The sequence below is a fragment of the Pelodiscus sinensis genome, chromosome 1 (assembly GCF_049634645.1).
Source record: "Pelodiscus sinensis isolate JC-2024 chromosome 1, ASM4963464v1, whole genome shotgun sequence".
Classification (NCBI taxonomy): domain Eukaryota; kingdom Metazoa; phylum Chordata; order Testudines; family Trionychidae; genus Pelodiscus; species Pelodiscus sinensis.
Window position 1 is genome coordinate 293,070,898 of NC_134711.1, and position 13,718 is coordinate 293,084,615.

At 43.7% G+C, this 13,718-nt stretch overlaps 1 protein-coding gene across 1 annotated transcript in view; it reads left to right on the plus strand.

Annotated features, from left to right (window-relative positions):
* Positions 1-429: 429 nt before the first annotated feature.
* PROSER1 (proline and serine rich 1) overlaps positions 430-13,718 on the plus strand; it is a 30,268-nt gene continuing 16,979 nt past the window's right edge. The window contains exons 1-4 of the mRNA XM_075919118.1: positions 430-1,018; positions 8,636-8,701; positions 9,473-9,541; positions 9,966-10,060. Coding sequence (XP_075775233.1) covers positions 974-1,018; positions 8,636-8,701; positions 9,473-9,541; positions 9,966-10,060 — 275 coding nt within the window. The 5' untranslated portion in view covers positions 430-973. The remainder of the gene's footprint in view (positions 1,019-8,635; positions 8,702-9,472; positions 9,542-9,965; positions 10,061-13,718) is intronic.

Sequence of the window (13,718 nt, forward strand, 5' to 3'; positions counted from 1 at the left end):
TCGCACAGTTGCCCACCGTTTTCAAACAATGTATACCAGTCCCCTCGGCGGGATGCTAAGAGTAGGGCATCATGAGCTGTGCAAAAAAGAAACCATTCCGCTCACCTTCAGACTTTCTGCTCAGGCAGCTAGCAGTGGGGAGGGTCTCCGCCACAGGAAGGGACCTCAGATATACACTAGACGTGGGTTGATGATGTCATTGAGGCGCGACACGTGGGCATTGCGGACCCCAGTGGCGAGGAGGAACCGTGTCGCCTCTGGTTATTATTGCTTGTGCTGGGCTCCCTGTCGCTTCCTTGCGGTGGTGGGGGCCGCGGAGCTGGGCGCGGCGCGTGCTTGGGGTTGGGCGCGGCAGGTCCGGAGTCGGGGCCACTTCCCTGGCGGCCTCCCCGCATCGCGCCAGTGCCCCGTGTTTGGTTGCTGCTGGTAACAAAGAGCCGGGAGCTGCGCGGCGATGGGCAGCGGGGGCGCCCGGAGGCTGCCTGGCCTGAGGGCCGCGCTCTGACGGAAGCGGTAGGAGGCTGGAGCAGGTGCACAGCCCCGTATCCCCGGCGGCACCTGAGCCAGGCGCTGCCCCGCTCTCACCCCTCTTCTCAGGGCCCCTCTCTTCCTCCTCGTCCGCCCTGTTTCTTCTTCTTCTTCTTCTTCGTTCTTCTTTCCCCGTCCCCCACTTCCCTCCCTTAATCTGCCAGTTGCGAGGCAGGGAGCGCCAATTCCCGTCTCCTGATGAACCGTGCATTAGACCAAGCATTTATATCGTGACTGAAATCCGCGCTATTATCCAAAAGAATCACATCCCTTGCGCTGGCTTTTTTTCCTACCGAATTTTTATTTTTATTTTTTTTGCATCTCTGTAAAGTGTCTTTCTTCAGTGCTTTTCTTCTACAATAAAAAAGACACTACTGCAGTAAAAGTCTTGCCTGGATGTATTTTTTTCTTTAAATAAAAATCTGCATTGGATGAACAAGTAAAGATGGATAAGAAATCATTTGAGACCGTGCTTGATGAAATTAGAAAGGTAACTTTTTACACATTCGTTTTAATTGTGTAACTGCAAATTCCTTTTTGGAGTACAGTTGATTTGCCTTAATTTTTGTTCCCTGTGAAAGGCTGGAAAAGCCAAATTATTGTCTGCTCTTCAAAGAGCAGAAAGAAATACAGAGAAGGCATACCGGTGTTTGCTTCATGTAAACCAAATTTAGTCTAGTTGCGACTTACCTTGCCTAGTATTTGTTTCTATCTTCATGTTTTCATTGGTGAGTGATGGTCTCCTGACATTATGTTGCTCAAAAGTTGAATAATTCATAAATTCATTCAATATTCTTAAAACTGTAAATGTATAGTAGATATTTGTAAAAAGTGGTTTTCAAAGACTTAATTTTTTTCAAATGGAAATGGAAATCTTAGTCTGCAGATCCCCCAGAGCTCTGTGGACCACAAGTTGAAAACCATCGTTGTTTGATAATGACAGACTTTTGTGGGCCCCTTAGATATAGTTAGTATACCCCTTAGTTCATAGATTACAGTTTAAAAACCAATGTTTTAAATTATTTTGTTCTGAATTTGTAAGTAATGTATTACATTATAAAGTTAAAGCATGAGAGTGAAAGACCCCTGATCTGCATTATGTTTCTTTCTGTTTTAGAATTCTTGTGAATATTCTGTCTAGTCAGTTAACCACTTGAAACCTCAGGTTTTCTCAGTCTGTAATTGAAATTAGGCATACTGTGGGACTTAGTTCATTCATGTTTATAAGACGCTCTGGGATTCTTAGATGAAAAGTGTTAATGGAGTTAAACATAGTGTAGAAGCTTTAATATTGATCCCATATTGTGCATTTTGTACTTCTTAACTGACTTTTGATAATTTATGACTTAAAGTTTTTGAATGCTTATAGTTTGCTTAGAAAACCAAGACCAGATAACAGGCATTTCAATATTAAACTAGATCATGCTTCATCAAAACATTTGAGACAGGCTTACTTTAAAATATTTAAATGGACTTGCTGATTCTATAGCTTGCATTCTCATCCCAGATGTGATGAAAATATAAGGAATGCTAATATGATCCATATATTCTAGGGATATTTTAAATTTTCATCACTTTTTTCCTTAACCAAATGTAAGCAATTTGTTTACAAAGTTGTGTTATGGAAAGTTAAACACTACTATTATTCTGTATGGAATTTAGGGATGTAATAGTGTAGTTGATTAACAAATAAGCAAAAGCTTATCGGTTAATGCTATAGACTACCCATATTTCCCCCCTCCGCCTTGCCAGTACATTTTTAGCGGGCTGGCCAGCAGCTCCGTTCAGTCCTGGCTTGCGCCAGGTCTGGGACCTATCCCTGCTGCAGCTCTGCATTTAAAGTGTATTAGGAACCATGCGTGGAGGTAGCCTGTCTCAGTTCCAGCTTGCACCAGGTCTGAAAGCTCAGACTCCTGACGGACAGGCAGCCAGTCTGCGAAAGGAGCTGATTTTTAAACTGGCTTTACTTGCAGACCAGGTCCTGCTTGGCATTCTATGCTGCTGTCTCTAATAGAGAGGCTGCAGCACGAAGTGGCAGAGGGCTCCTTGGGAGTGGGGCGGAGCACACTAGGTGTTGGCTCCACCCCCTGAGGACTATAAAATAGTCAAGTAACCAAGAAAAATTCATGAGATTAATCGACTATTCAGTTAACCGATATTTAACATCCCTAGTGGAATTTGGATAACACTGACATTTATTTGTCTTTACATGTAAATAAGCAGAGCTCGACAAATAATACAATCTACTTGCCTCGGGCGAGTAGATTGTAACCTGGAAGAGCCGGGTTCGGGCGGTCTGCACGTGCGCAGATTGCCGGACAGCACGGCTGGCAAGGGGGGCTCGCGGCGGTTCAGCGAGCCCTGTAAATAAGCCTTATTTTTATTTATTACCCACACTTTATTTTTTAAATATACAATTTTACAACATTCATAGGGCCCTACCAAATTCACAGACATGAAAAATGACTGTGAAATCTACTCTCCCTCTGGGAATCTGATCATTTGTATGCTTTTACCCTATACTATACAGATTTCCCAGGAGGAGACTAGTGTTTCTCAAATTGGGGGTCCTGACCCAAAAGGGAGAGGCAGGAAGGTCACAAGGTTATTTTAGGGGTCTTGTATTGTCACCCTTTATTCTGCACTATCTTCAGTGCAGGGAAACTAGAGAATGGCAGCAGATGGGTGAAAGCAGAACCTCTCCAACAGCAGCACAGAGGTAAGGGTGGCAACATCATACCATGCAATACTTCTGTGCTGCTGCTGCTGGCAGCAGCAGCTCTGCCTTCAAAACTGGGATCCTGACTTGCAGCCACTGCTCTCCATCTGTTCAGCTCTGAAGGCAGTGCCACTCCCAGCAGCAGCGCAGAAGTAAGGGTAGCAGTACTGCAACTCTCTCCCTATAATAACTTTGCAATCCCCCCTCTTCCACAACTCCTTTTTTGGTCAACCCCCTACAATTATAGCCCTGGGACATTTCAGATTTGTATACCTGAAATCACAGAATTTATTATTTTTAAAATGTTATGACTGAAACTCACTAAAATGGACTTTGAATTTGGTAGGGCCATAAACATAGGGGTTCCATTCAGATTCCATAATTTAGTGTTTTTAGAGTGGCAGCAACATCCAGTCTCGTGTTGAATTACAAATTTTGACAGCAAGTAAAATGAAGGCATTATCTTAAAATAACACTCGGAAAAGTGGATCACACATTCAATTAATTAGTTATATCATTATTCAATAGCCCTGCTTAAGCTGGCATAATTTTTTAAAAATCATTCTTGAAACCACAATTCTTTTAGAGAATATAATGTTTTGAAAAATAAAATTTTACTTAGTGCTAGTGAAATTAAATACTTATTAGGAGTATGAGGCTAAATTTTCTCCAGCAGATATTTTTGATCAATGGTAGAAAAAGAAATTCATAAACATTGTAATTTTTAAAATAGCATACTAGTTGGTTAAATTAAATGTGGGTCTCTAATTGTAGATCAAACATTTTCTTGTCTGACAAACAGCTAGCCTGAAATGTTCTGCAGGAATGTTCTGCTGAGTTAATGATGATGAGCGAGTTGCTTAACTTGTTTGTCTCCATTTCCCAATATTTAAAATGGGTTTAATATTTCCAAACATTAGATATGTTGCGAGTCTTAACTCATTATTTTAAAGTGATTTCAGTTCCTTGGAGGCACTGTAGAAATAATTAAGTGTATATAAGAGAGAAACTAAGTATTCAGGGTCAACTTTAAAAATAGAATGTGTCTCCCTGAATTCCCATATCAATTTTTGCAATTTCATTTTATTTATTTTAAAATATGTTCTTTCTGCTTTTCATTATATCAGCGTTTCCCAAACTATGGGCTGTGGCCCGATACCGGGCCACAGGAAAAAAGTACCGGGCCTCAGCATGGTTGCCAGGGTGCTCTGGGCTCCCAGAGTGCCTGTGTGGCGCTGGGTCCCCCAAGCCCTTGGCCGGCCTGGGCAGAGTCTGCAGCTGGATCTTCCGGCTCCCGGTGGATGCATAGCTCGGGGAGGTGGGGAAGGAGGAAGGGAGAGCCAGCCATCAGAAGCAGCACTGGACGGGGGAATCGGGGCAGGCCAGGGAGATTGGGGGAGGGGCAACAGGCGGAAGCAGAGCTGGGCAGGGTGCTGGCCAGGGGAGATTGGGAGGAGGAGTAGGGGAGAAGCGGCTGCTGGAAGCAGGGCTTGCCTGGGGCATTGGGACTGTCCATGAGAGATTGGGGGGCTGGTGGAAGCAGGGCTGCCGGGGGGCACAAGGTTGTGGGTAGGGAGCTGGCTAGGGAAGATGGAGGGACAGGGGGAAGAAGCGGCCACTGGAAGCAGGGCTGGACATGGGCAGCGGGACTGGCCAAGGGAGATTGGGAGGAGAAGCGGGGGAGAACTGGCTGTCCGGGAGGGGATTGGGGGAAGTGGGGTTGGCCAGAGGCGCAGGATGGGGAGCAAATCAGCCAGCGGGAGTGGGACTGACACGAACATATGCGGATCACGGGGGGCTCCTCCCCACACAAAGCACGAGTGAGTCCGGCCCAGCCCGGGGATTCTATTGCCCTCCGCCCCCACACACACCCCCTCGAGTAGTTGCGAACTGTCTGGCTGGTAGACACACTCACGCAGTCTGAGCACATATACCAGCCAGGCAGTTTGAAGCTACAAACTGATACATCTAGTAATAATAAAACTTATCTAATGAGAAAATACCAGACATGTTATATGTCTGGTATTTTCTCAGTTTGTTTTTTATGTGTTTATATTTTTGGACTGCAAAAAATAGTACGGAAAAAAAGGGTTCCGACTAAAGTAAAAAGTTTGGGAAACCCTGGTCTAACCAGCTTTCTGTCTGTCTTACACTCCATTTATCTAATCCATATTCCTTAATTTCCTGGCAAGAATATTGTGGGTGACCATATCAAAAGCTGGCACTGGGGGCTTTGGGAGGACCAGAAACAACTTACTTGAATATTCATCATTTGATTAATGAATATGCAAATATGCAAATGAATGTTACCGGTCCTCCAAAAGGTCGTGAATGGATTTACTGGTCCCCGTGTCAAAAAGTTTGGGAACCCCTGCATTATATGAAAAAACTTCATGCCAACAAAAGGAAACTTCAGCTATGCTACTTGTAACAATAGTATTTTTTTTCTGAAGATATAATTTTTCACATAGCCTCCCATTAAATAAAACTCAGATTTCTGGGAGTTATATTTTAAAGATACCAGCTGCTTTTGGTTTAACTTAAAATACCTTAAATGAAAGTTTTATCATGCTACTGTTATTCAAACTGTTAGCAGCTTAGCTCTGAACATATAAATAAAGGAAAGTTTAGCCCTGTTTCTTGTAAGAACCTACAATCCAAGTCCATTTCTAGTGAATTATTGATGGATATGCCCATTGACTGAGTAGGACCACTCCTGTAAAAATTGTAAGACCAGGTCTGCAGACTGTACCAGAAGGACAAATTGTTCTTGTACCCACCTTCAATTTCCTTTGTGGTCAAGGTGAGATACTTTTTTTTTTCTTTTTCCCAAAGAGTTGTGGCTTTAGAACACTATTTGAGACGATGAATAACTGTACCAGTTTCCAAGTGCCTGGGGTGCAGGGTTTAAAGAAAGGGTTTAATGCATGAGCTGTATCTTGAGTAACTTTTTCCTAACTGGAAAAGAACTTGAGAACAGCACTATTTATCTGCAGCCATGTCTTCACTATAGCAATTACAATGGTGCAGCTGTGCTGCTGTAACACTTCTGTTGAAGTCATTGTAAGATGGTCAGTTTAATAAACTCCTGCTGCTGTGAGAAGTAGTAGCTATGTCAATAGGCAAACACCTGCCGTCATAGGGTTGTCCACACCACTGCTTTGGTTAGTGTAACCTATATCAGACCGGTATGTGTATCATTCACACTGCTGAGCAATGTAAGTTATACCAAAGTAATTTGTAATGTAGATGTAACCTGAGCCTTTACCTGCAATTTCTGAAAACACAAACTCACGTATTGTTCCCATGAAAGTATTCTGTCCTTTTTAAGAAGTGATCTTAGTCATTGACTCACATGAAATCAGGCATCGTTTTTATGCTGATGACTTGTAGTGTAAAAGCTATATCTATCTCCCTCACTCCAATCATATATCGCTTCTTGGATAACTTAACTCCTGTTGAATATGCCCAAAATGGAAGTTCTTCATCACTGTCAACAACATGGTCATTATTTCTCAGGCCTATAATCTTGCGACTGTCTGACTCTAATATTGCCTCTAATTTTAAAGGCCTGGCATGGTCCGTAAACTTAGACATCTAACAGATATCATGGTATCAAAAATCATTCACTATAAAAATAATGGGTTAGTCTAGTGCAGTTTCTCTATGCAAGGAACATATCTTGCCCCAGGATTGTCTATCTCAAGTTGTGAGACCCTTGTGCAATTATGATCACTGAACGTTTTTATTTTTGGGCACCCTTTACTCATACATGATCCCAAGACCTGGCCTAATTATTATAACAGTTCTTATGTAGAAATTTTCAGCTGCAATCTCAAACTATTTTATAAAGGAAGTATCATCCCCATTTTATAGATGTACAAAACATAGGGAAGCAGAATGGGACCATGATTAGGGAATTCAACTGGGATTTAGGAGATGAGTTTTATTCTCCTTTCTGCCACTGGCCTGCTGTAAGACCTTGGACAAATCACTTCACCCATCTGTGCCTCCTGTTCGCTCAATTACGTATTAAACATGGATAACAGGAAGCTATTGACAAGATCACATCACTCTCTGGAGCTACCTTTCATGGCCATAAATTTAATTAATCATCACCTTTCTATCAGGGGTAACCATCTTAGTCTGTATCTGCAAAAATGAGTCCTATGGCACTTTAAAAGACTAGCAGATTTATTAGTTTTCATGGGCAAAATCCCACTTTGTCAGATGCATTTTTAAGGTGCCATAGAACTCTTCGTTCTTGTATTTCTAGCAGCCTGTCCCCAAGAAATGCCCATAGTAAGTAGCTCTAGATTCTTCATAGAATTAAGTAAAGCACAATACACACATTCCTGTTCGAGGCACTTAGTTGAATAAGCTGCAGTTTGAATGAATTAACTGCCATCTTGGTTTCAAGAGACACTAGAGCACGGATGGGCATCAGCCTGTCAGGGTTTGTACCTGGCAGGTTGCCACTGCTATATTTACCTGCAATCGCTGATACCTGTGGATGTGCAGGTGCATACAGCAATTGGGAGCCTATCAGGGACTAACCCTGGTGGACCGGATCTGGCCCATGGACTGGTATTTGCCCTTCCCCACATTAGAGATTTAATATTTAAGATCTGAAGCTTGAAAGGAGCAGTATTGTGGTATTCTTCCAGGCTGAATATAAACAGAGAGATGGTGAACTTTTTAATAGAGAAACAAATTAGGGATGTAAGAAAGTAGTCAATTAGCCGATAAGCAGAAGCTCATAAGCAGAACTGTCTCCGTGGGGGCTCAGGGGAGGTAGAGGCACATCGGGAAACAGCGCCAGTGGGGACTAAGGCAGTCTCCACTTGCACCATTTCTGCTGTTATTCTGGTTTTGAAATGTACAAGAGCCTCACCTGGGCTCTTGTACATTTCAAAGGCTAGGCACCACAGGGAGTATGGGGCCAGCAGGAGTATCCACTGGTCCCATGCTCCCTGTAGAGCTTCTGCTTTTGAAATGAACAAGAGCCCTACTGGGGCTCTTGTATATTTCAAAAGGAAGACCCACACGCTCTGCAAGGCTTCCGCTTTTGAACTGTAGCAAGAGTCCTGGAGAGCTCTTGCTACAGCTCAAAGGTGGAGACGCCCTTATAGACTAATCAAATAGTTGATGGAAATCCTATCGACTATTCAATTACTTAATCTAAATTTAAAATCCCTAAAACAAAGGAAAATAGTTTTTAATCTTACTTATTTCGTAAAGTCTTCCTCTGCTTGCAAATATTCACATAATTATTCAATAAATATTCTGTAGAATAAAAATCTTGTGGTATAATTGATATATTTTTCTCTTGAATATATTTGTCTTGCAGATGATTATGCTTTAATAATTTTTTCTTTTATCTTTTAGGCTGTGTTGACTGAATACAAATTAAAAGCTATAGAATATGTGCATGGATACTTCTCTAGTGAACAGGTAACATTCTACATAGTGCTATGTGTTTATGGATAATGTAAAATCCAGGAATTACTCTATATACTTATGTACAAAGACAGTTCCTCCCACTGAGCAACTGCAAATCCATATCATATTCACTAGTTGCCATTCTATTAATTTAGGAGATTTGTGACAAATTCTTTTTATACCAGATTTAATCTGGAGTAACATAATAATGGTGGTCTAGATTTTCACCAATTAATAGAGATCAGATTTTGGCTCTTAGTGTGTATAATTGAAATATCCATAGTTAATTTTCATGGAATTCAGAACCTTAATGATAATGGGATATTTTGAACCTATCTTTATGTTCTAAGATCATAAGTAAAGACACTTACTTTGGTTCCGAGTAAGATAATGTTATGCTTTTAAAATATATTTGTATACAAATTTGGATGCTTCTGTTTGGATCTGAATTATTATAATCTTCTCTGAGATTTCTTTTTAAAATGTGTGTTAATATTCTAGTTTGGTATTTGATCAGGTAGGTATGTATTTATAAAAATAATATAAATGTTTATTTAAAATAATTACCTAAAAAGCTATCTTACTACCCAGTGGGATTTTAAGGGATTAGATAAAACAAAAAACACACTAGATACTGCTGTGTAGATAAATATTGGCTATGCATGCACACAGTGCTTAGCAATATCCTACTACACTCTGTGTAGAGTGGCAGGAAAGATATTGAATTTTGTTAGCAGAAAATGTGTATATATAAGAAGTGAACTGTTGGTTTTTCTGTTTCAGATTGTTGAATTGCTGAGATACTTTTCTTGGGCTGAACCACAACTAAAAGCAATGAAGGCTTTACAGCATGTATGTTTTTATGGAGCAACCCTTTGAAATGTCTCCCCTTGTTTCTTCTGCTCTTAGTTTCCATAAGCACATCTATATTCCCATCACATGAATATATTTTGTAATATATGTACTTTTCTCTTCTGAGGGCATCAGCCAGGATGGGCAGGGATAATGTCCCTAGCCCCTGTTTGCCAAAAGCTGGGAATGGCCAGCGGGATGGATCAGTGGATGATTGCTTGTTACAGTGTTTTGCAGTTTGCCAGAATTGTGGCTCTATTTTGTATTCAGTACTTAGCTCATAAGAGTAATGTTCTCCAGAGACTATAAGATGGTAATTGTTTATTGAAATTCAGGATATAACGATTTTAAAATTGCATACTGTACTAAAAATAAATATACTGTCATATATATTTTTTTCACTTTTCCCTGCTTGTTTTGTTAGAAAATGGTAGCCGTTCCGGCATCAAAAGTGGTTAATATCCTTAACTGCTTCACCTTTAGCAAAGACAAGCTTGTGGCTCTGGAACTCCTGGCTTCGTAAGTATTTCTTTTATGTGTTGTATTTACTTATTGATATGTTACTGATTTTACTCAATCTGACTATTTCAGATAAAGGAAAGTTTCAGATGAACCCTTCTGAACAATTAGGGCAAAATGCCTACTTGCTTTAAAATGATTTGATGCTCATGAATGAAAAAAGCAATAGCTGTAGCTTGTAATAATGAAGAGAGGTGTTTTGAAAACTTCCTAAGTTCATCTGTCTTGAACCACAATACCCCTGCTACCTGTTTGACACAACTCTGTTTTCAAAGTTTATGTTGTATTCAAAACCTTTTAGGCTATGTCTACACTGCATGTCTCTGGCAGCAGCATTTAGGGTGATGTTTAGCATCAGTGAAAGGCTCTGGCAGGGACCAAAGGAACTTTACCTAGGGACATGACTGAACAAGGAACCAGAAATAGGTCCCACAGTATCAAAGCACCTGCCACCCAGATTCCTTCTCCTGTTGTGATGGTTTTCTGTCTTTGCCAGCACCAAGTGGAGGCTGATGAGGAGGTCTCGTGACTTTATGGGGTTGCGACTAGGATGTGCTAAGATAAAAAAATGAGGCAGAAAAATGCAGCTAGCACCTCAGTAAAGGGGTCTAGAGAAACCAGGAGAGGGGCTGCAGCCTGATGCACTCTGCAGTAAATGTGTGCTAGTGTCTCCCTCTCAGTGCAAAAGGAGCAAGTGTCAGGAGTTCATGAATAATGCCAGATACATGCCTGTACTTATGACTTCATGGTGGAACCGCCAACTAATATCCCCTGCAGTATGTGAAATCAGAGTGGAGTATAGGTTAACCCATTGAGCATGAGCACCAACATTATTCATGAGTGTCTACAGATGTTTTTTGGACACTGTTCAGAGAAGACCTGTTGGATGACATTCATCTTATTCAGGTGACTTGTCAAGATGGATAGAGGAGCTAGAGCAGGTCCTGATGATGGCTTCCAGAGCACTAGGGGTGAGATGTAGACAGCACTCGCCTATAGGACTTGCTCAAGAAAAGAGAAGCAGGAGAGTAGGGATGTCAACGTGTAGTTGACTATAATTAACCAACAAGCTGAGGCAGCAGCGCTGGGTGGCAAGCAGTCGGTCTGTGTGGGGAGCTTCATCACAGACCAGCTCCCACCTGCCACCCTGCACTAGTGCCTTTGAGAGCGGCAGCAGCGCAGAGAACTCCCTGGGAGAGGGGCTGGGAGCACATTGGCTGCTGGCTGCATTACCAGGAACTATTGAATAGTTGTGTAACTGCTGTTTTGTGTGTGGGTGGTCATCTGATTGATTCTTCTTTGGGTTGGGAGTCTCGACCTGAAAAAGATAACCCACCCCTGTTCTAGGCTTTTCTTATTCATCGCCAGGGCTTGACAAACAGTGGCAAAGCCTACTTGCCAGCCCTGCACTGTGCATGCGCAAGACTGCCGATGAACGGGGCAACCGGCTGAAATCTACTCACCATGGGCGAGTAGATTCAGTGATTTGTTGAGCCCTGTTCATTGCTATCTTGTCCATTGTAAATGGTTTCCTGGATATCCTCCCACCCCCATCTTCAGTAGACATTCTGTTTCTAGTTAGAGTGGCGAGGAGTCCTGTGGCACCTTATAGACTAACTGAAGATGCATCTGACGAAGTGGGTCTTTGCCCACGAAAGCTTATGCTCCTACACTTCAGTTAGTCTTGTAGTGGGGTGGAATGGCCACCCACTGACCCGGAGGCGGAGGAACCCCTCTGGCGGCCATTTTGGGCCCGGCCTAGCCCCGCCCCCTCACCTGTCCGGAAGTCAAGGGGTGGGACTAGGACTATAAGAAGGCTGCCTGGGAGCTCAGTCAGGGCCCAGCCTCCGAAGGAGCCGGAGGCCTGGCTGGAGCTCCTGCCTGGGGCTAGGCTGCCCTCAGCCACCTTCCCAGAGGCCGGCCAGGGCCTCCCTGCCCGGGCTACTAAGGCCGGGTCGGGCCCGCCAGCTGAACCACTCGCGGACCCAGAGGACGGGACCGAGCCGCTGGACCAGCTGGACCCCCGGTGGGTACTGGAACGCCGGGCCGGACAAGCCCCGCGGAACACCACAGAGCTCCGACCTCTTGACCCCTGGATTGGGCCGCTGGCCCCTGCGGAGACGACGCGGGCTTCAACTCCCCGACAGGCCGCTGGGGCTACAGGTACTGGGGAAGAGGAAAGGGGGAGACAAGAGGCGGCCCAGGGGGTAGTATGGGCTGAGAACCGCCCTAGGCCAGCACGTTGCGGGCTGGGGCCCCTGCTGAGCCCGTAGCAGCTGAACGGCTGCATCCAGGGCCCCTGGGCCGGGGCGCAGTGGAGTGGGTGGGCCTGCGCCCCTGCCACCCACCAACCAGGTGGCAGTCTCCCACCCCCTTGCCACAGCTGCAGCTGCACTGCCGGCCCCGCCCTTGAACTAGGAACTCCTACAGACCTGTGGGTTTGTTTGCGACCCGCCTTGCATTGGGGGCCTGGCCGCCAGCTGCTGCCCTACCCTGCTCGAGGGCCTGGGCGTCCGTATGAGGGGTTTGGCACCCGGCCACGATCCGGATCGGACCTTTAAAGGGCCAGGACTCGGACTACTTTAAGGCCTAGTAGGGCCATAGGACGGACTAGCCATCCACTGTACCAGGGCGGAGGATCCGCCTCCTAAAGGCCTGCCGGCCTACAACGAACCATCCCCCGGAAGGGGACAGCTTAGAGGCTATGGTTGTCACTGCCGGAGGGCAGTGACCAAAAGGGCGACGAGAGCCGCACGCTACAGTCTATAAGGTGCCACAGGACTCCTCGCCGCTTTTGCAGATTCAGACTAACACAGCTACCCCTCTGATACTTGTTTCCAGTTAGCAGATTCTAATCCGGTCTCCTAAGGGATGAGGCCTCCCTCATGTCCAGCAACTCATATAAAGCCACATCTACAAAGTGCATTAGCTCATTGCCATTTGTTTCATGCCTTCTGCATTTTAAAAGCTCTTTAAGTATTTTACACTTGGCAAATAATTAACTTTTAAAAAAGTTTTCAGATATCTATTTGAATAGGCATGTTCAGTTGCTAAATCAGAACAGTTTTTAAAAGGCTGCTGTGCAAACATACATTTGGGATGTTTATTGATAGAACACAACTGCCCAGGATCTTTGGATCATATAAATCTATGCTTGTGGACTCTTAGGCTGTGTCCAGACTCAGGGTTTTTTCGAAAAAAGTATCCTTTTTTTGAAAAAACTTCACCTGCGTCTAGACTGCAGCCGCGTTCTTTCGAAATTAAATCGAAAGAAGGCGGCTTTTCTTTCGACGGTGGTAAACCTAATTTCACGAGGAAGAACGCCTTTTTTCGAAAGTGCTCTTTTGAAAAAAGGCGTTCTTGAATGCAAACGGGTTTTTCAAAAGAGAGCATCCAGACTGCCTGGGTGCTCTCTTTCGAAAAAGCGGCTTGCTTTTTCGAAAGTTCCGCTTGCAGTCTAGACGCTCTTTTTCGAAAGAGGCTTGCAGTCTAGACATAGCCTTAGAGTGTGGCTCATAATGTTAGTCTATTTGAGAACTTCTGAATATGCAAATTCTTGATATGAACAGCTATTAAAGCAGAAGCTACTAACACCATAAAAACGTATGTTGAGTTCATGTTATGTTTGTGGTACAAACTAACAAAACAGAAAAATTAA